A 22,808-nucleotide genomic window follows, 5' to 3' on the forward strand; every position below is an offset into this window, starting at 1 on the left:
TCACGCACACTGCTTCAAATTACCACAACAACATCCATGGCACTTTAACAATTATGAATGCAACATAAAAACATGCATAGTATTTAACTACATAAATACATATTTATAAGTGATGCATGGGTATGTTTGAACATATAATAATATCGAAATTATAAATAAAATTAATATTTTACTCACAGTACACTGAGGACTATTGTGGCTGCTGGATGGAGGAGAATAGCTGACACCGATCACCTAATAATTAAATTATAAATTTATTAGTACTAACTCAAAATAAAACTCTAAAGAGGCAACAGACAGCCTAATTCATGCCGAAAATCCGGTAGAGTTTCCCCTATACCTGGGACTTATCCAACCTGCAAAAGGCTTAAAAATACACTTCTATATCTGCCAATTACACAATCATAACTCAATCATATCATAAGGCCCCTCCTGGGCCCACCCAAATAGTTAACAATCCACAATTTAAAAAATTACAATTTAGCCTCCATAACTAGTCCTTTTGCAAAAACTATCCAAACGAGCTCTAAAAATTCTAAAATTTTACCCCGAGGTCCTTAATAATATTATAAGGCTATTGCAAAAGGAATTATAATTTTTCGATCATCCACGAATATTTTACTCAAGAATATTACTCAATTTCATAAGTTTCCAACAGCTAACATATTCTTAATTCAACCCAATTCAATATTCACATATTTAAACCTCCATCTTCAAGCTTCAACCAATCATATAAAATTTAAATATCATAATTTCAAATAATCTTATATGTCCATATGCTAAAATCTAACTAAAATCCATCTATATTTTTTTAAAAAAATATTCTATAATCACTCAAAAATTCAACAAACACCATAGAATATCTCCAAATAATTTTACTTTCATTATATATTTTTCTTAAAATTTTTCTCCAATTTTTTCCTATTTAAGAAACACTGTATTTATGCTCCACAGACAGAGAAATAATGAAAATAATCTTACCCGAAGTTTATCTGTGTCTCAAAAATTTCAAAAATTTATGAGGAAGCCTCTGGAAGTTGAATCATCTCCAAAGCCCACCGGAGCCACCGCCGGAACCACCGCGCACGATGAACGGTCGCCGATTACCGGCTACATTTGCCGGATCTGATCATACCATCATGTTTCTCTCCTCTCCCTCAGTCCATAAGTGGTCTTGGATCGTTAATCCAACAGTCGAATCGTCCTAGATCTGACCCAAAAGCTTGAAAAACCTGAAACTTCTCTCCTCCATATCTCACTCATCCGACCTCCATTTGCTACAAAACTGGTATCAAATGAAAGTTCTCGGAACAAGCTTTCCAACGCCACCTGAATCGCCTCGATCGGACGTCGGGTGAAGCCAGAATGGCTTCGGAAAGCCGTTGCCCACTGTGCGCGCATTTTCTCTCTCTTCTCCCTCTCTTGCCGCCGCGTTTGATGGTGCTACCAGCCAACTGGTGGCTCGCCGGTGTCGCCTGAAGCCGTTTGGTCGCCGGTCAGTGGTGGTTGACCCCTCACCGATAGGAAAATGTAGAGAAAAGGGAGAGAAGAGATGAGGGAAAGAGATGCGTGAGGGAGAGAGGGGGGGGTCTGCTGGTTTTTTTTTTTTGCTGTTTTTTTTTTTTTTTTTGAAATTCTGGGAATGAACATGGACGGACATGTTGTCCAGATTCATTCCTGGAAAAATTTTAAATTTTTAAATTTTTAATTTAATTTTTAATTTATTTATTTATTAGTATTATTATTTTTAAATTTTTGGGTTGTTACATTCTTCCCCCCTTAAGAAAAATTTCTCCTCGAATTTTCGAATAAACAAGAGATAAGGAAAAGAAGATTATTAGAACAAGTGCAATCATTACTCCTCATATATTATATATGACATTCTACTGCTTTCTGATTCTACTATAGTGTCCTAACTGTCATCATCTCTTCCTAGAGATGCTCTTATCTCTTGGCTATTTGTTGACCATTTTTCTGACATCTCAAGTATTCATTATAGCTCTACTACTCTCGACTTGATATCTGATAACTTTAATCAACTTTGGTGCTTACCTCACTTTTATTACGCCCTAACGTGTCTCTTGGTGACTTCAGTCCTCATTCATTTGTTTCAATAATCTCTGTTTCCCTAAAACATGACTTATGTTCTTTATCCTAAGGCATCCTATGAGTAGCTTTCCTGTAGCACCTATCATATACATCTCATTCGAAACCATTACTTATCCTTTGAACTTAACGGTTAGTACCAATGCATCTTCTCACTTTCACGATACTTCAAATTTCCAATCTATTTGTGTCATTACTAAGGTACTTAGACTGACCTCTATCCATCTTATGTAACTAGTTAGGTAGAGTTCCATCCAAGGGTCAAGTGTACTATTTATCAACATTGGAAAGTGAACTGAGTCTCTCCTTCTAGGTGACAAAAGTGTTTATATTCCCTGAAAACTCAGTCTATGCGACTTTATCGTTTCCCACTCCTTCTCTGGAATGGAAATATCTAGACTTCTTCCTAAAGCTTCTTAGTATGTGTCCTACTTCTGACACATTGGCACTTAGATCGAGGCTCCACTACTCCTTTAATATATCATCTCATAATAATTGATTTCAAACATCTCTTAATGTATTCCTAGCATACCTATTCCTTCTTATCCTCATCATTTTAACTAGCTCTACCGAGCTTTCTTCATGTCCTTTGGATCTTATCCACTTCCTTTTTCCTATTTCTGGTATGGTTGATATCTTTTAACCTGCTGTACTTATTCCTTAATTTTAGTCCTGTCTCACCCTTACACCTTTTCCTTCAAGGATGTCTATCCCATCATCAACTTTAACTTTCTTTTTTATTTTTTAGTCCTATCTTGATTACTAGTTCCATTACTTCGAGAATTTTAATCTTACGATTGACTCCTACCAGCACATTCTTCACCTTATGTGACACTCGTCATTAACTATAGAAAATTCTCCTTGTATCCCCTTTTCCAACTTAACTATCAGAATATTATCATTCCCTACCAGCCTTAGTAGGAAATTGCTCATCCTGGATGGATAGGAGCCCCAGAACTATAAGTTCCATCTGAACTAACACGGCTGTGGGAAATATGTGCCATGCCTTAATTCCAAACAAGATACTTCATATGTTCATTCTCCTTAATATAATCACATGTACTGCCTATAGCTTTCTAAACTTCAACCTCAAATTACCCATCAGCAACAATTTCATCTATTGAAACTCATCCACAAATTGTACTTCCTCTAGCTCATAGTTTAAAACGGTTGCAAGCCTTGGTAGCTAACTCAATTTAACTCCTGTCACTATTCTGATCGTCCTTTCATACTTAATACTAGGTATGCACTTACTGCCATTCTCATATCAAGAAATCGTGTATGAATTTGTGCCTACCAAACTCTCAAATAACTAGGTCTCCTGGACTCAGTTTCTGTTCCTTATATAACGCTCTAGAATCAAAAGCACGAGCTAAACTTGAAAAGAAAGAAAAATATCCTCTTATATTCAACTACGCCTGATTGTCCATATAATAACGTTTAACCTATGTTTCTTGGTCTTTCTCTTCAAATTTCATCATCTCCTAGCACAATTGTGCTCTACCTATAAGGTATCATCTGCATGAACCCTTTACCGTACCATTGTCCTTCCTAACATAATATTTTATAATTTATTAACTTTACTTATACTCAACCTATGATTCATATCTATCATCGTTTATATTATGCCCTTAACTTTTGTTGAATCCTGAAAGATTTCTCTCAATAATAGATTCTTCCAGCACTAATTCCACCCTTATCTATGGTCATTAATTTGATCCTTGAACTTTCTAGTGATTTATAACCACTCATACTTGTCACTTTTCGTTCTACCCCTACTGTTGTTCTGTCATTATTGCTTCGCTGCAAAGTAATTCTGTTGATCACACTAAAAATGTTTGCCTGACATTCATAACGAACCTCTAACTACCTTCTCACTATCTCAAAAATCTAACCTAAAGCCTATGTGTCATTATCTATCATTCTTTTCCTCTCATCATACCTATTTGATACCTTAGATTGACTTTCATTCAACTTATTACTTACTAACTTTTTTTTCTCTGCCTAATTAGATAGTCCGCAATACCATCGCACACCTTCTAGCTTTTACTCATTATTATTGTATTCCTCGCCTAATCTTTTTAATAATGTTAACAAGTTAAAAGAATCTTACCCCATTGCTATTCACTTCACTTTAGGAATAGGGAATAGATAAAGTATGATCCAATCATGTAACTCCAAGCTCTATATTTTAGTTCCTGGCACTACCTCAACTACATCATGCTATGAGTATCACATTACTAGATTCCATACCTCCATCACTATTCTCACTAATGTGGTCCCATTTTGGGTTCTCCATCCTTATCATTTACCTTGCCAAGAATAATACTTAGCCTACCCTATATCTTAAGTTTGTTCCTTTTATTATGTGCCCTTCAGGTTGTCCTTTCATTTATTTCCTTTGTCTCACCCAAAATAGAACTCGACTATTCTATCCCTGGTTCCATTCTTCTTCCTAACATGACAGCTGTACTTGCTAACTATATATTTCAGAGTCTCTATCGCGTTATCATATGTCCGTGCTACTCATATTCGGTCCTTTGACCACTCTAGCTAGTACTTCCACTGGTATTTAGATTATATTGCATCTGCAATCAATTGTCCAAACTTTCATTCTGCACTTTCTCTATCTATTGACCTTCTGTGATTTATCTTCGCTAATTTATTACTTTTAACACTATTATAATTAGATTATACTATTGTCTTGAACGATATGAAGTTAGAAAGGAACTCAGGAAATTGCAGTTATACTTTTATTGTATGATCTCTATTTTTATCCTTTACCTTACATAATACCCTTACTCCCTCGAGAACTGATTCTGCAGCAATTTATTTATTTGTTATTATTATTATTATTATTATTATTATTATTATTATTATTATTATTATTATTATTATTATTATTATTATTATTATTTCTTTCCATGTTTACTTAATTAGCCAAACTTAAGATACCGAGCACCCAAACCCGTCATCCAATTCAAAGGATTTACATCCATCATGATCTGATTATATATGATTCCTATAATAGAACTTGTATCAATCTCCAGAATACCTGAGCCAACTACTCTCTACCACACTCTACAATCCCATCTAGGGCACTATTTTGTTGTTCACCATTATTAGTAATAAACCCCTATCCCTCTTGAAAGAATAAGACTTCTTTACATCATAATTGACTGTGAAAAAGGTACTACATCTACCACTTGCCAAAACCATGTCAAATTAATCACTCTCTTATCATATCATAGCTCTGTAAATCATCAATTCATAGTTCCGACCTTCCCTTGGTAGTAGGGTTGTACTTTACACCTTGCTGATACACACAAGATATACTATTCTCACTAAGCTCTAAGCAAAACGTCTGTCATACTGTAAAAACCATCCAAAATTCCATACCGAAGACCAGATGGTCTCACTTTATAGATGTCACCCTTACTTTGCAACTAATCCGCAACCTTTGGTCTGATGGCAACACTTGGTGTAACTCTAGCTCATGCTAGGGTAACCGAGTCACTAACTCTAGTTACCACCCAACTGTGACCTTTTGATATTCTAGCTCTAGATCCCTAACCAGGAGTTCCCAACTCCTCTGCAGATATAAAACTCTGTTCTAGCATAACTATACCAAAATAGAGGCCATCCACAAACACCCTCATTATGGAGCACCACGGGGATGCACGCAACTCTACACAATAATCTCATGTCGGTACTGTAATCTGCAACTTACAGAGCAGACATCGAGAACATTGTATAGTTACTACGATACGTCCTGACAGACTAGGTCTCCTAATCTCTTATCTCTCTTGAATCTACTATTATCATAAACTTACTCTGACTAGGTCATCCCCTGATGACTGCCAGCAGTGGTATCCTCATCCTTATCTAGGGCAACTGTACTTTCAAGACTCACCTTATGTACTCGTGCCTTGCACGAAATGGGCACACCATTTAAACCCATACAGACAGAAACATACCATTTCTTGGAGTACGTATCCTCATGACATACCTCAACATGTCTGCTAACTCTATTTCACATTTCTATGTACTCCATGAAAATCAAGACACTAACTGAGGCACTTTTATATTTTCCGAGGTATAACACAGAATCTAGAAATAAAGAATTACAGAAAAAGACAAAACAGAATCCTATACTCCGCATGTAACATCCTAACAAGACTCCTTTTACACTCCCAAGTATATTATTTCCCATGAATCTAGAGCCTAAGCTCTGATACCACTCTTGTCACGACCCAATCTATGGGCCGGACCGGCACTAGGACTTGGTCCAACCTAAAGCCCCCGAGGCCCGTAGTAAGCCTAACTATTCCTCAACCCATGACTAGGCCCACAATTTAGGCCCAATATGCATATAAAATAATTTAAATTAAACTGTTATAATTGTATTTTGGGCCAACTTAACCCAGTAATTATCAGAAACTAAAATTAGGGGAGCCCAGCTCAACCCTGTTACCTCATTTACAACTATTTAAAACTCATAAAAATTTTTCATTTGTTAATAACAAAACTTAAATTCATACAATCTCTGACAGGCTTAATGCTACTACTAGCACATGCAGGGTTCTAAATAGCAAATTTAGATAATAATAATATAGTTAAGTAATTTTTATTTTCATAACCTGCTAGGAAAGGAACAGGTTATTCTGAAAAAGGTCTTCTCCTGTAGCCTGGAAAAATATGGTGAACAGGAGTGAGCGTTCGACTCAGAGAGTAAAATATCAATTTTAACCATAATCTCTATAGCTATCTAAAGCTAACGCACCCTGTGGAGTGAAATGCAACATTGTCATAAATTTCATACAAATCACATCAAAAAGCAAAAAGGTAATCTGGAGCACTCACACACCCGATAAAGTCAAACAATACATATATGGGAGCTGATCCCCTATAGAGCCCTCTTAATCCAACCTGTGCCAGCGAATAACTCAAGCCGGACTTTCGCTTAATAAACCAAATCGGGGTCCCAACGAAAAACTCAAGCCGTGTCTACCCCGAAGGATCGAGTCCCAGCGAAGATTTCAAGCCGTGTCTACCCGTCCTGTCCATAGCCAACACCATACCACACGCACGCCAACTCACGCACACTGCTCCAAATTACCACAACAACATCCATGACACTTTAACAATTATGAATGCAACATAAAAACGTGCCTAGTATTTAACTACATAAATACATATTTATAAGTGATTCATAGGCATGTTTAAACGTATAATAATATCGAAATTACAATTAAAATTAATATTTTACTCACAGTACACCGAGGACTATTGTGGCTGCTAGATGGAGGAGAATAGCTGACATCGATCACTTAATAATTAAATTATAAATTTATTAGTACTAAGTCAAAATAAAACTCTAAAGAGGCAATAGACAGCCTAATTCATGCCGAAAATCTGGTAGAGTTTCCCTTATATCTAGGACTTATCCAACCTGTAAAAGGCTTCAAAATACACTTCTATATCTGCCAATCACACAATCACAACTCAATCATATCACAAGGCCCCTCCTGGACCCACCCAAACAGTTAACAATCCACAATTTGGAAAATTACAATTTAGCCCCCATAACTAGTCCTTTTGCAAAAACTATCCAAACGATCTCTAAAAATTCTAAAATTTTGCCCCGCGGTCCTTAATAATATTATAAGGCTATTGCAAAAAGAATTATAATTTTCCGATCATCCACAAATATTTTACTCAAGAATATTACTCAATTTCATAAGTTTTCAACAGCTAACATATTCTTAATTCAACCCAATTCAATATTCACATATTTAAACCTCCATCCTCAAGCTTCAACCAGTCATATAAAATTTAAATATCATAATTTCAAATAATCTTATATGTCTATATGCTAAAATCTAACTAAAATCCATCTATATTTTTTTTCAAAAATATTATACAATCACTCAAAAATTCAACAAATACCATAGAATATCTCCAAATAATTTTACTTTCATCATATATTTTTCTTATAACTTTTCTCCAATTTTTTCCTGTTTAAGAAACACTGTATTTATGCTCCACAGACAGAGAAATAATGAAAATAATCTTACCCAAAATTTATCTGTCTCAAAAATTTCAAAAATTTATGAGGAAGCCTCTGGAAGTTGAATCATCTCCAAAGCCCACCGGAACCACCGCGCATGATGGCGGGCCGCCGGTTGCCGGTGACATTTGCCGGATCTGATCATACCATCATGTTCCTCTCCTCTCCCTCAGTCCATAAGTGGTCTTGGATCGTCAATCCAACGGTCAGATCGTCCTAGATCTGACCAAAAAGCTTGAAAAACCCGAAACTTCTCTCCTCCATATCTCACTCATCCGACCTCCATTTGCTGCAAAATTGGTATCAAATGAAAGCTCTCGGAACAAGCTTTCCAACGCCACCTGAATCGCCTCGATCGGAAGTCGGGTGAAGCCGGAATCGCGTCGAAAAGCCGCTGCCCACTGTGTGCGCATTTTCTCTCTCTTCTCCCTCTTCTCCCTCTCTTGCCGCCGCGTCTGACGGTGCTACCGGCTGGCTGGTGGCTCGCCGGCGTCGCCTGAAGCCGCTTGGTCGCCGGTCAGTGGTGGTTGACCCCTCACCGATCGGAAAATGTAGAGAAAAGGGAGAGAAGAGATGCGTGAGGGAGAGAGGGGGGGGTCTGCTGGTTTTTTTTTTGCTGTTTTTTTTTTAGAATTCTGGGAATGAACCTGGACAGACATGTTGTCCAGATTCATTCATGAAAAAATTTTAAAATTTTAAATGTTTAATTTAATTTTTAATTAATTAATTAATTAATTTATTAGTACTATTATTTTTAAATTTTTGGGTTGTTACATTTTACTACGTTATTTGGTGATACAAAAATATTTAAAGTAATAAAATGATAATTACATAATGTAATTAATTATATTTAAAGTAAGTAACGAAATGATCATTACAAAAATAATGTATAATTACTTATTTTGATTTTTTTAATATTGTCAAAACTATTACTCGTGCTACAATTCAGCACTACTGTTACGATCATCACTACTTATACTCTGTCACTTCTATCACCACCTCCATAATCATAGCCACCACCATCATCACCATCACTATCTTCATTCTATTTTCATTATCGCTATCACCAACATTTGATCACTATTATTACTAATTAGCTATTATTGCCTCTACCATCATCTGGCTATTATTACTGCCACCATCATCTAATTATTGTTTTCATCATCACCACCATCATTTAACCACTACTATCACTCAACTACGAATCACTGTAATTATTACCATTTATTATTAACATTATAAATAAATTAAATATTAAAATAAAATTATCGTAGCATTCTACTATTTATATATATTTTTTTAAAATCAAATAAATGAATATAATAATAATTACATAATTAATTATATTACATTACACTATACTTTACCAAACATAACCTAATGTTAACTTGACCAATTAATTAATAAAAATAAAATCTACTTGAGTGTTGGCAAAGGATCTGAACCAAATACCTTATAAAAGATCTTTAAAACAAAACTAGTTAAACTGGTTACATTTTTCCTTGTTTTAAAATATATATCTCTCATTTTATAATAATATAATAAATTTTATAAAATAACATATATATATATATAATGGATACTTAGCTAAATGATAAAAAAATTAAAATATTTATAAATTTGTACAGTTATGGTCAAATTTGGAATTTTATTAATTTAAATTTAAATATTTTATATTATTTTTAATTTTAATAATAAATTTAATTATTTTAATTAAATTTTTTAATAAACTAAAAATAAGTTAAAATTTTTAATTAATTATCAATTTTATTTCATTTTAAAGTTCTTACCTGAAAAAAGAAAATGACCGTATCATCTTTCTTTAACATCAAAAGGCTTGAAATTGGAATGATTCCTTTCAGAATTGAAAATGGGTGTTTGCGCTCTTAACCGATTTCAAAGAACTACAAAACTAATTTTGTGGGCAACCAAATAACATGATTGAAAATTTACCTAATTTGGTTAGATTCAATAATTAAAAGGTGTCTCATTGATTTAAGTTCTTTTTTCCTCTATTTCCCCTATAAAATAAGGGCATTATTGAAATTTGACAATTTAAAATCTATTTTCAAGATTAATTAAAGTTCTAATGTTATGCAACAAACAAATTTTAAAGTTTTATTAACCTTAACTTTCATTTTTTTAATAATTTTATTTATAAATGAAAATATATTAAAAAGTTAAATTATTATATTTTAAATCATTTTTTTAATCATAATCCAAATAATAAAACTATTTTATTAACTAACTTTTATTTGTTAAACATGAAAATCTAAATTCATCATATATATATATAGTTTTATAAGAAATTTTATTTTTAATTATTTATAAAAATTTATTTAATATTTATTTCAATATATATCTTATGTAAACTTCATTATTAAAAATAATCGAGTTGATTTTATCAACAAATTCATAAATGTGTAAATTTTTATTTGTTTTTATTAATAATTTAATGAAGAATTATAATATTCTAATATAATATAACTTTATCCTCATACAATTAATTGTATTATTATGATATCTATTTCTTATTTTTTTAATATTTATTTTTCTATAATTTTTAATTATGAATCTACAACCTTGGTTTCATTTTTTTTTTTTTTATTGTAACACCGGAACTCGAACGACAAGTGAAGTCAAATTAAATGCCACGTCAGCTCTGAAAATACAGAAAACGCGGAATGAAGCAGAGCAAACTATAAATTCAAATCCCAAGTTGGATTCCACCTAAAGCCTATTCCTAATGGCCGCTTCCACTGCGCCAGCTTTTTCTTGCAGAGCTCACAATCTTCTTCTACTGTCTCCAAACCCTATTCTTCCTCCAAGTTGCCCTTCAAGTTCAACAAATTTACGCCTTGCCCATCCCCGTCTTCTTACTCCGCCAGATTTTCTGTCTCTTGCACTTTGGCTGGAGAGGCTGCTGTGGGGAAGGAGGATTCCGACCCGGCTATGTGGCAGCGGCCCGATTCATATGGGCGCTTTGGTAAATTTGGTGGGAAATATGTCCCTGAAACCCTAATGCATGCTCTTTCTGAGCTCGAATCCACATTTAATTCCCTGAAAGATGACCCAGATTTTCAGGTAAATCCTTTTGTTGTTGTGCATTTTGGGTCTTTGTTGAGTTTATTGATTATTGAATTCAATGAGTTGCTTGGAAAATCCATTTGAGTTTTATCTGCGTTATCCCCACGCTTGATTTTCCTTGAGACGTTATCGCTGGTTAGAAGCTTTCCAGAGGAAAGCAAGACGAGGTTATTCTGCTTCGTAGACAGAGTTGCTGCTATGTCGTTATTCTGCATTTTGGGTTTATTGGTCTGGTTGTCCTGTTAACTCGTACACATTATGAGTACGCAAACCGCTCTATGTTTGCTAAATAACAACCCTGAATGCAACCTAAGAGGAATAGCTCCATATAATCAGAAGGTTCCAGTTTTCCCCTTTTTTCCCCCTGATAAATACCTAGTGAATTGTTGGAGTTTTGAAAAAAATTTTTTGGAAGCAGTTCTTTTGATCGGTGCTTAGTGTTCTCTCTCATAATGTGGTATGAAACAAATATTTATCTTGCAGAATGAACTGGCTGGGATTTTGAAAGACTATGTTGGTAGGGAAACTCCCCTTTATTTTTCTGAGCGGCTTACAGAGCATTATAGGCATCCTAATGGTGAAGGACCGCACATTTACCTCAAGAGGGAAGATCTTAATCACACAGGTGCTCATAAGATCAATAATGCCATTGGGCAAGTTTTTCTTGCCAAGCATTTGGGCAAAAAGCGTATAATTGCTGAAACTGGAGCTGGTCAGCATGGAGTTGCAACTGCTACAGTTTGTGCAAGGTTTGGCTTGCAGTGTCTCACCTATATGGGTGCACAAGATATGGAAAGACAGGCACTTAATGTTTTCAGGATGCGGCTTCTTGATGCTGAGGTCAGGGCAGTCCATTCTAGGACAGCCACACTGAAGGATGCTACATCAGAAGCTATACGAGATTGGGTGGCTAATGTGGAAACAACCCATTATATTTTGGGATCTGTAGCTGGGCCATATCCATATCCCATGATGGTTAGAGAGTTCCATAAGATTATTGGTAGATAAACAAGAAAAGAAGCAATGGAAAAATGGGGTGGGAAACCAGATGTCCTAGTTGCATGTGTTGGTGAAGGCTCCGATGCCATGGGACTCTTTGATGATTTTATTAAAGACAAGGATGTTCGGTTGATTGGTGTGGAGGCTGCAGGTTTAGGCTTGGATAGTGGTAAGCATGCTGCAACTTTAACCAAAGGAGAAGTTGGGGTCTTACATGGAACTATGAGCTACTTATTACAAGATGATGATGGACAAATAATTGAGCCTCATTCTATTAGTGCAGGGTGAGGGTTTTAAATTGGTTTTTGATATGGCTTTTGCAATTATATATATATATTTTTTTCTCTTGCATTATATATCATCTTCTTCTTCTTCTTCTTCTTCTTCTTCTTCTTTTTTGCATAGGTTGGATTACCCTGGAGTAGGACCTGAGCACAGTTTTCTGAAAGAGAAAGGGCGTGCTGAATACTATAGTGTCACGGATGAGGAAGCATTGGAAGGTATAGAAAATTCTATTTTTTTGTTTAGTCATTATTCACTTACTCTGGCCATTTCTTATTATGATTACTGCTTCTTGTTATGGTCTACCTATAAACAATTTGTTCTGTGTATAAATAATTTGTTGTCATGAAAATGTGCTATTTCATTTTTGAAGTTCTCAGCTCCTTGGCTCATTCGCTTCGGAGTTCGGATTATAAGTTTTCTGATTCTTTTGAATAAAATTTTTAGATGGATTTTTTTTTTTAATCTTTCTTAAAAAACTAATTCTAAGACCAATTCATTTATTTCATACAATTGCAAATTTTGCTACTCACAAGGAATGTTGGAAGGATTGCCATACATTTGTATTCCTTAGCTTCTGTATCCCTCCTGCATTCTGAAAATAAGAAAGAAATCAATTAAATAACAATTTCATCCCTCTTATAATATCCATGGAACAGTAACTTTATTCTTCTGAGAGAAAAACTACCGCTAACTAGTTGTTTGATTTAACTTGTTGGGATTCCCGGGTGGTTGTTTCAGGTATTTAAAATGATTTGCTATCATTGAAAGTGTAGCAGTTCATATATAAAACTAGGCACCACCAAACACTTTTTGAGTTGCATCTCTTTATATCCCACTTATACCTTCTATTAATGGTACTAGTGCAATTATATTTAACAAGTTTAAGTCTTTCTCAATAGTTACTGTTTTGTTTTGTATCTGCAGCATTCAAGAGATTATCACGATTAGAGGGCATAATACCTGCTTTGGAGACGTCTCACGCCCTGGCTTATTTGGAGAAGCTCAGCCCAACTCTCGCAAATGGAACCAAGGTTGTAGTGAACTGCAGTGGCAGAGGGGACAAGGATGTGCAGACTGCCATAAAATATTTGAAAGTTTAACGATGGTATTTGTGCTATAATTTTTTTTTATTTGACAATAAACTGGCTAATCCCAGCTTGTTGTAAGTTTTATTTATTTATTTATTATTTCTTGTGTGTTTGGGCATAAGACGCTGTTTCTTATGGGACTAAACCACAGTTAATGGCAAATCCAGTTGCTACAAATTTTTTTTTTTTAAGTTTCCCGCCCTCTTCTAATATTAATTATTTAAATAATATAAATTTAAAAATATTTTATCAAAATAATGTGAAATTTAAATTATTATTTCATGTATATTTATCTAACAAAGGGATCGTCAATTAAAATAATATTTTCATGATAACCATTAGGGCAGTCTTATATATTGTCTTATCACTTGCACGCATTGTTACATCAATTAATTGTGTCAAGTTTTTACGCTAAAATCATTATTCCATTTAACGGTTTCAAGATTCAATTACAACTCTCTAGCAGTGCATTAGAGAATAATTATTACAAGGATGCATGTCCTCTTCTAGCATTGATTATTTAAATAATGTGAATTTAAAAATATTTTATCAAAATAATGTAAACTGTAAACTATGATCTCATGCATATTTATATGAACAAGAAATTGTTCGTAATAACCATCAGAGTAATTTTATATATTGTCTTATCATTTACACACGTTATCACATCAACCAATTGTGTTAAATTTTTACACTAAAGCCGTCATTCCATTTAACAGTTTAAAGATTAAATTGCAACTCTTAAGCATTAGAGAATAATTATTACAAGGATGCAAGGAATATATTCTCTTTACTCACGCTGGAATTTTTGTTGTCCGTGAGTCGTTGCTGGCTTTAAAAGCCATAAACAAAGTTTTCAAAATTGAAAACTTTCCTTTGGATTTTCATATTAAGAAGTAAAATATTGTAATTAAAGTATATTTTTCAATTTTAATGTATAATATTATTATAATAATTGATATGATATATTTATTTAATATTTTAATTACGATAATTTTATTAATATGCATGTTAAATTTTGTGATAAATTTAGTATTATGTATTTAAACTATTATAATTAGTTAAAATTTAATTAATAAGTTTATATGATGTGAAATATTATTACTTTTGATGCTATTAAGTTTGTGATAATTGGAAAAAATAAATTCAACATGCTTTTGCTAATATGCTGATGTAGTGTATAAATTTTTATAATATATATGATAACTTTTTTGTAATTTTAGTGATAAAAATGCTAATTTTTAAAAATTTTGCAAAACAAAAATTAAATTTTTTGTTAATATGTATATTGTGTATGTAAATTTAATACTAAAAATACTAATTTAATTAGCGATTCTACATATACATGACTCTGACACACTGACACTTACTATTAACACCTAACTTTACTGACTTTGCTTGTGAAATTAACTAACTTTGTCAATGGATTTACTTCTTAAAGAAGCGATTTTGTAATTATTAATTAAAATTGAAATTACTTTTTTAATTAATATTTTTATAAATACACATTATATTTAAAAATAATTTTATATTCACATTTTTTTAATAATTTTTTTTTTTTAAAACACAGTATTTAAATATTTTACCCCCTCTTCTCCCTCTTCCAATATGCAATTGTGCAAAGGTTTGTCTGCTCTATTCTGGAAGATGTGTCAATCAAGAAATTATTATAAAGCATATTTTAGAAATTTGCTCTTTTAAGGGTTACCGGACAAGTCTAGTGGGGCCGGAAAGGCATACAGCTCCAAACTTCAGTTGGAGGCCTCAGACGGCCAAAACGGGCCAGGTGGTGCCTCGTGGGGACCAAATGTTTCATCAGATTTGTTTTTAATAAATTATTATTTTATTTTAATATAAAATATACTATTTAATTTATATATTTTATTATATTTTTATTTTCTTTATTTTTTCACCTTATCTTTTAATAAAAATATATAAATTATTTAAAAAATAAATAATTAATTTTTTTAATTTTTTAAATAATAAAAAATTATTTTTCAATAAAAAAATTCAAAAAATTATTAAAAGAATTAAATGAAATTTTTTTAAATAAATTAAAAAATATATAAATTCAAATAGCAAAATTTTTACTTTTAATAGAGAATATTTTTTTAAATATTATATTTTTTAAAATATTGAGATTAATTAATTATTTTTATTAAAATAAAAAAAATTAAAAAATAATATTTTTAAAATAGATAAAAATTAACAAATTAATTTTTTAAAATAATATTATTAAATAACAATTTAATTAACATTAAAATAATAAAATAATTTAATAAAAATAAAATATAAAAATAAAATAGTATATTTTTTTAAGATTAAATAATTAATTTTATTAAAATACATAGATAAATAGTAATTTTTTTAAAATAAAACTGAAAATTATCCATTGAACATGTTAGTAATTTTATTTTTTTACAATTTAATTAAATAAAAAAACCATATATAATAATAATAATAATGTTTCCTTCTTGATATTGCTGTCTGAATAAAAATATGAAATTTCGCAAGCTACACAACCCTATAAAATTAATAATAATAAAACGGCAAATAACAATGAAGTAAAACTTTCCAAGAAATATAAAAAGAACTCTATATTGATTTGCATTATCAACTTAATTTCTTGGAAACTCGCTGAATAGGACTTGACAAATCACACTTTTCTAATTAAGTATATTTCTTTTAATTTGTTATATTTTAAATTATATTTCTAGAAATAAATTATTTATTGGATTAAAAATGCCTAAGAAATAAAACAGGAAGTATCGTATGCTTCATCTTGTGGGAATAATCTCTTTTATGAATGATTTTCATCCTTTCAGACGTGGGAATAATCAACAGTAAAGATTAGCCTTCACTACAGCCTGAAACTTGAAAGAGAACATGCAAGATTTAGACTTTCAAAGCATGCTCAACAAAATGAAATTAATTTTATATGGCAGCAACAAATGCAAGAAAATAAATAGTGGTACTCATGTTTGGCCTAGAACACAAAAGATTTGGATATCATTCACCAAGTTTTATTGCAAAGTTTTCCCCTCAGCCTCACTAAAATAAGAAAAACCGCAGTAATAAACACATTTATAAGAGCAATTGTCGCTCCTAATCACAGTTATTTTTATTATTATTATTATTATCTACAGCAAGATGCCTGCCTGCCTGCCTGCTGGCTCATCCAAGCAAAAACCAGCCATCCCTCATCTTGGAAAACAGCAACTATAATGTAAAACCTAAAGCCGAACCTTCTTTCATTCTTGACACAGTTGTTTCTCATCATAATTTTACATCATGATAAATCTTAATTGCCTGCTCCAAGCGTCATCACTGCTTTGCCTGCAAGAACCATAAGATGCGAATCAGTAGTGTTTACGGCTTTTTCCAATCAAAGTTTCACATGTTCAGCACAAAGTAATTGTTTTTGAAGAAAGAAACCAAGCAAGCATATTCCAAACATCAGCTGTCAACAGAGGAACCCATTAGTGGCGGTATTCTGACTTGACAACGAGGAATATGCCAAGTGAATCTTTTAAGGTATGCTGAAGTTAGGTAGGAGATGATCAATAAAGGTCAAATCCAACTAATCGCAAAATGTAATATTAAGAGTCACCTAACTCCAACCACATTACCTATCAGGTTGGTGGCTAAAGATCCAACAGAGATACCAATAGCACGAATGCAACCAACTCTCATCTAGCATACTCTTCAATTCAAAAAAAAAAAAAAAAAAAGGAGGAAAAAACTGGCCATCTGAATACTATAATGAGCCCATGCCATGTCTTATTACCACTGCAAGCCTTTTTTTTTTTAATAATTTATTTTGATAGGAAAATCATTTCCTTTTTTCCTGACATGTTTAAAATAAATAAAAAAGAAGAATACATGCAAATAAAATTTGTTTGTGCTGGTTCCAGGACTTGTCTTAAGGATATATTTTGTAGACAGAGCCATTAGTGAATTATGAAAATCATTACAAAATTTAAAAAGAGGCTGCCAATTACCTGGGAATACAAGAAGGTTCCGAGGATTGCGATGGCAGCTCCAAGAGCATTGACTGGCTGGACAGGCGTGTGGAAAATGATAATGGAGGAGACTATTACAGAGATACGTTTCATGGTGTTACCAATGCTAAAGGTCAAAGGAGAGATCTCATCCAACGACATGTATGAAACCTGGTTGTACAGATGATAGAACACACTTTGGGCTGCCACCCACCTATAAAATGAGATAACAACCACATATGATATGTTTGGTAAGAGAGAAAAAAAAAAGTGACATTGCAACCAACATAAACGCATAATCAGACGATCTGCCTGTTTAATTTTTTAAAATTCAAGGAAAAAATAAAATGCGTTTCAAATGCACACATGCAAGATGCAACATTGATTTACAAGAGAATCAGAAAAAAATCGGTCAACTTCGTGTTTCAAGACTCAAAAATTAGGAAAATCCATAGCAAAAGCATGTTTTTCCTAGGCAACACTCTTAGATCATTGCGGTAATAGAAAATCAAAGGCAAGTTTGCTTGGATGCCACCCCAGTTAATAATCTCATGATAAGCAACAACAATTTCTCAATAAAATCATCTAGCATGAGGCAGGGTATCTAAGTCCTTTTAATTATTGATCAAACAAATTCCCATTAAGATTTAATAGTGCTGTTTATTTCACTTCTACCATGCAAAATAAAGCATACAGACAAATACTGGGCACTCTCAATCAGAAAAAATAAAAAGTTTGCAGTCGACAAGCGGTTACCAAACAAAATGCGGTCCAATCTGAGAGACGGCTGTTTGCCATCCTGCTGCCCACATCTGCGGTCCCTCCACAGCAATAGCAAAGGGTGTAAGAATCAACAGAGACAAAATAGAGAGACATGCATAGTAGTTCATTCCGCTAACAGATTTCCCTTTCATGCCTCTCTTTGAAAATATGTTCCGGAAAACAAATGCCAAGTTGGAGATCATGGCTCCCATAAAACCTGAACCAGACAGCCAATAACCAAGTTCATGAGTGAACAAAACTCATAAAATAAACTTACTAAAATTACATTCCAACAACACCCCTGTCACCCCCCCTTAAAAAAAAAAAAAAAAATCCAAATATATACCAAAATCAATATCACATCTCTTGTTAACTAACAACCAACTTGAAAGAGAAAAATGAAAAAAATAAAAAAAAAGGAACAAGCAAGATGATTATGAAACCTTGACCGATGTACAATTAAAATATGCAAAACAATTAGCAAGGAGGAGAACTTGATTATAGTTTTTAGTTTGATTAATAAAATAGTCTGGAGGGGAGGGGGGGGGATGCACTGCGGTTCCGAACAACATGTAGCTTTCATGAATACAGCTTGATTGAATATTTAAGCTTTAGCTTTCTCCATTTCCAAGTAAAAAAAAAAAGATCAGAGAATCATCATTTTCATATATCAGATAATAATTATAAGATGACACATCAATTACTGATCAGATCCAAACTCAGGAGGGGAGGGAGTGAGACAGAGTATTCTTACCAATCATGTTGAAGTTGAGCTCCGTAACAGCAGCAAGTGCACAACCACCAATAATTGGAATAAGGGACATGTAAACCCCAGCAGGGAAGGTCTCACCCAAGAGAAGCCTTGAAACCAATACACTGAAAGCAGGCTCGCCGCTCTTAATGATATGGGTAAATGAAACAGCAACCTTTGACATGCTTACTGTTGCAGCTACATGCCCAATTGTGTGTGCCACAGCAACCTTAGGAGATAAAGATAATTAGAGGACACAAATAATGCAACTAGCAACCAAATTAAAAACATATCTCAATTAAATCTTGGATATCATCAATGCTAAAAGCCGTAATTCTCTCTTTAATTGACCAGAAAAGGTTAGAAAATATGAACGAATTTAGATCAAATTTTCATACTTTGAAAGTCTAGAGGCCAAAACCCACGAAATTGAATCTAATTTAGGTTAAGTGAACTAGTAACCCATTTGAAACTAGTCAAATTAGAACCCGCAAATCAAACTTTCAATCCCTATACTTTTCTCAGCAAACAACCAAGGGTACTTTTAGTAATAAATATATTTAAGAAAAACTAAAATTATATAAAACACATCATTTTTCCTTTCACTCATTTTCATCTGCAACCAAACAAAGGATAATTTTCTCGACTGAGAATTATAAAACCCAAAAAATTAATTATGCAAACAAAAACAAAAACATCACTTTCCCATCATTTTCCTCACTTTTGTAAAACATCAAACAAAATCTACAAATACACTTACAGGCAACAGAGTCTTCCAAAACTCAAAATCAGTTTTAGGTGCCTCGGCAATCCTTGTAGCCCAGGAAACTAGCATGATGAGAGATCCACAAGCCAGAGAAAGTGTAGAGGTCAGCCATGGATATGGAAACGCATTCAACACCTTCTTGTTGTATATATTGAACACCACGTTCAAAGCCCACCATGTGGCAAAGTAAATCCCAATCTTGACCTTCCTCGCAACCTCCGATTTCGCCCGTTCAGCCTCTATTGGCTGCGATCGGTCTGCCTCGTAGGCCTTGCATGTGATCAAGGATTCCTTTTGGGGTTTTGATACTGCAAAGGACTCAATTGAGGAAACATGTAGAGGTTTTGACACACAGAGAACAGGTCTTGGGTTCTTCCGGGTTGGAAGAGACGGCAGACACAAAGATCTCGGTATCGTTAATGGGCTTTTTCTTAGAAAAATCTTGTCAGATCCATTGATTGTGGGTGCTATAGCAGATTGCTTAACGGTGCAAATCATGATGCAGAAAATAAAGATTTTTCAAAGTTAAAAATCCAAAAAATTCTAAAGGGTATGTCACAAAATCAAACAAAACAATCTGAAAACAACCAACCCGTGAAGATGTAGATCAAAAAGGAAGAGAATCTCACAAGAAATAAATAAAAAGCAAGTCTTTTACGACTCTTTCTCTATGTCAAAAGGTGAAATAACCCAGATCACGTAGGATTTAAACAAATAAAGTAATCACAAATCACAATCACAGCTAAAAACAAATAAGATCACTACGTTCTACGGAGCTAACTATGGGGGCAAAATAGCAAATATTCTTGGCAAAAAACTTTGCAATTTTTTAACGGGTTTGGTAGGCAGAGAGAGGGAGAGAGAGAGAGAGAGAGAGGGGTGGCTTTGAAATATAAGAAGGCAAGAGAGCTCTGAATTCTCAGTCCAAAGAGAAAACAATCATGATGCGAATGGATCTTTCTGCATTAAATAGAATTTTCGTCTTCCTTTCCCTACTAGAAAAGAAATTCTAGGAAAGTTGGTTTTACCAAGGGAAGGTGATGTTACTGTGTGGTACGGTGTACATAGTCCTCTGTTTTAGAGCCAATCAATAGAGTTTTGGTGATGAATTTAGTCCAAGTCAAAACCAAATAAAATTGGGATTCTCTTGGTTAGTTTTGCATAAAATTCGGTATTTTCTCTAATGGTTTAACCATGCCAGCGGCCTAGACTTTGATTTTAAATGAATTACACATATTAAACATAATCTAGTTTTATCATATACTCAGATTTGAGTTCCATCTCTCCAAACTTCTCATTAAAAAATATATAAATTAAATATTTTTTTATGTGAATTTTTTTTTCTATATTAATTTTTTAATTGTTTTAATTTTGTTTAATTTTTTTTTAAATTATAACTTCATTTATTTTACAAAAAGTCACTTAAAAGTGAATTTTTTTTTTAATAATGGACATATTTAAACTTTAATTTACAAAAAAGTCATTTTATTCATAATGAAGGAATTATTTTCTTGCCTTTGTTCATGAAAAGAAGATGCATTAGCAAGCTAATCAATATAAATATGAATTTAGAACAAGAATTGACATCACAAGAGACAAGCTCAAAGGATAAACTAAGAGACATGATATTGAAGCATAATCATGGTTATGATTACGTGAGCTTGAAATATCATAAACCGACCAAACCAATACAGGAAATCAGAACGGTTTGATTGAGAACCTGAGCCACAAAGTGTTATAGGTGAGCATGAAAAGTTGTCATTAAAGTTTACCCTGGAAATCATAGTTAATCCTGAAACAAATTTTTCATCAGCAGAAGTGCTGAAGAACTGCACCGGCTTTCAACGCTATCAAAATGCAACTTAATAAGCAAAGCCTTGCGCAACATAAAAACAGAAAAGAGAAAGAAGCCTAAGACAGTGGGACTTCAGACTTGACATTGTTCCAATTCTGTGGGATATAGAATTGAAAATTTCAATTGTCTTTAAGGTGTAGAAGCAAACATTGAGCCACACACTGGTCGATGGCAGTAGAAGCGATAGTAACCTTGTCCACTTTATTTATCAGGGTTGTGCACCATTCTTGATAGTCTCGAATCGAATTAAAAAATCTTACTGAACTGAAATTATTTTGATATTTTATTTTAGTTTTGATTATTCACTAAGAATCGAATTGAAATCAAATCAAAATTATATCAAACTAAAATCAAATCGAAAACTGAATTTATACAATTTTTTATAGACTTTTTTCATTTATTATATACTTTTAATATAATTATATATATTTATATATGTATATAACTCCGCCTAAGTAGTTTGTGCTTAGCCGGTCCCAAGCCCGGATAAAGGAGGAGGGTTGCGGTAGGTGACAACCAGCGTAAAAATTTCGTCACACCCTATGATATGGATTCAAATGATATAAACGTTGGGGCGTCCTCTACTAACGACGCGCTACATCGGAGCCCGGGTGTAGTGATAAATATGCAAGGGTGTAGGGCGTTCACCGAAAGCGACGCGCCATGCCGGCGCCCGGGTGTGATGTTAAGTGAGCAAGGGTTCCCACATCATGGACGGGTGTGGGTAAAGAAGTTAGTCCATAAGACAGATAATAGAACAAATAGTGGAACAGAACACAAGATAGACATAGAAAATAATAGAAGATATCATAGAAGGAGACCAATTAGGAAGGAGCAGGATAGGAGGAGGATCAGGGTTGGTACTTGGAATGTTGGATCACTTACAGGAAAATTAATGGAGCTTGTGGATACCTTGGAAAGGAGAAGGGTGAATATTGCTTGCATTCAGGAGACTAAATGGGTAGGAGAGAAAAGTAAGGAAGTGGGTAATTCAGGGTATAAATTGTGGTTTACCGGAAAGGAGAGAAACAAGAACGG

General features: G+C 33.3%; 1 protein-coding gene and 1 pseudogene across 1 annotated transcript; one reads left to right on the plus strand and one right to left on the minus strand.

Annotated features, from left to right (window-relative positions):
* Positions 1-10,907: 10,907 nt before the first annotated feature.
* Positions 10,908-13,821, plus strand: LOC110649481 (tryptophan synthase beta chain 1-like; annotated as a pseudogene).
* Positions 13,822-16,587: 2,766 nt separating this feature from the next.
* LOC110649483 (glucose-6-phosphate/phosphate translocator 1, chloroplastic) lies at positions 16,588-20,958 on the minus strand. Its single transcript, XM_021804066.2, has 5 exons — positions 19,910-20,958; positions 19,153-19,378; positions 18,393-18,615; positions 17,637-17,850; positions 16,588-16,971 (listed from the first exon to the last, which is right to left on the minus strand). Exons 1-5 carry the CDS (start codon positions 20,411-20,413, stop codon positions 16,960-16,962), a joined length of 1,179 nt encoding a protein of 392 aa, XP_021659758.2. The 5' UTR covers positions 20,414-20,958; the 3' UTR covers positions 16,588-16,959.
* Between the last annotated feature and the right edge of the window lie 1,850 nt (positions 20,959-22,808).

This window comes from Hevea brasiliensis, chromosome 4, assembly GCF_030052815.1.
Source record: "Hevea brasiliensis isolate MT/VB/25A 57/8 chromosome 4, ASM3005281v1, whole genome shotgun sequence".
NCBI lineage: Eukaryota > Viridiplantae > Streptophyta > Magnoliopsida > Malpighiales > Euphorbiaceae > Hevea > Hevea brasiliensis.

Bases quoted from the DNA above. Each gene is read 5' to 3' on its own strand.
- LOC110649483 (XM_021804066.2), bottom strand. From the start codon at position 20,413: ATGATTTGCACCGTTAAGCAATCTGCTATAGCACCCACAATCAATGGA. The intron at 19,379-19,909 runs GTAAGTGTATTT...TTATCTCCTAAG, and splicing joins TTTGGAAGACTCTGTTGCCT to GTTGCTGTGGCACACACAAT. The intron at 18,616-19,152 runs GTAAGAATACTC...TGTCTGGTTCAG, and splicing joins GCTCAACTTCAACATGATTG to GTTTTATGGGAGCCATGATC.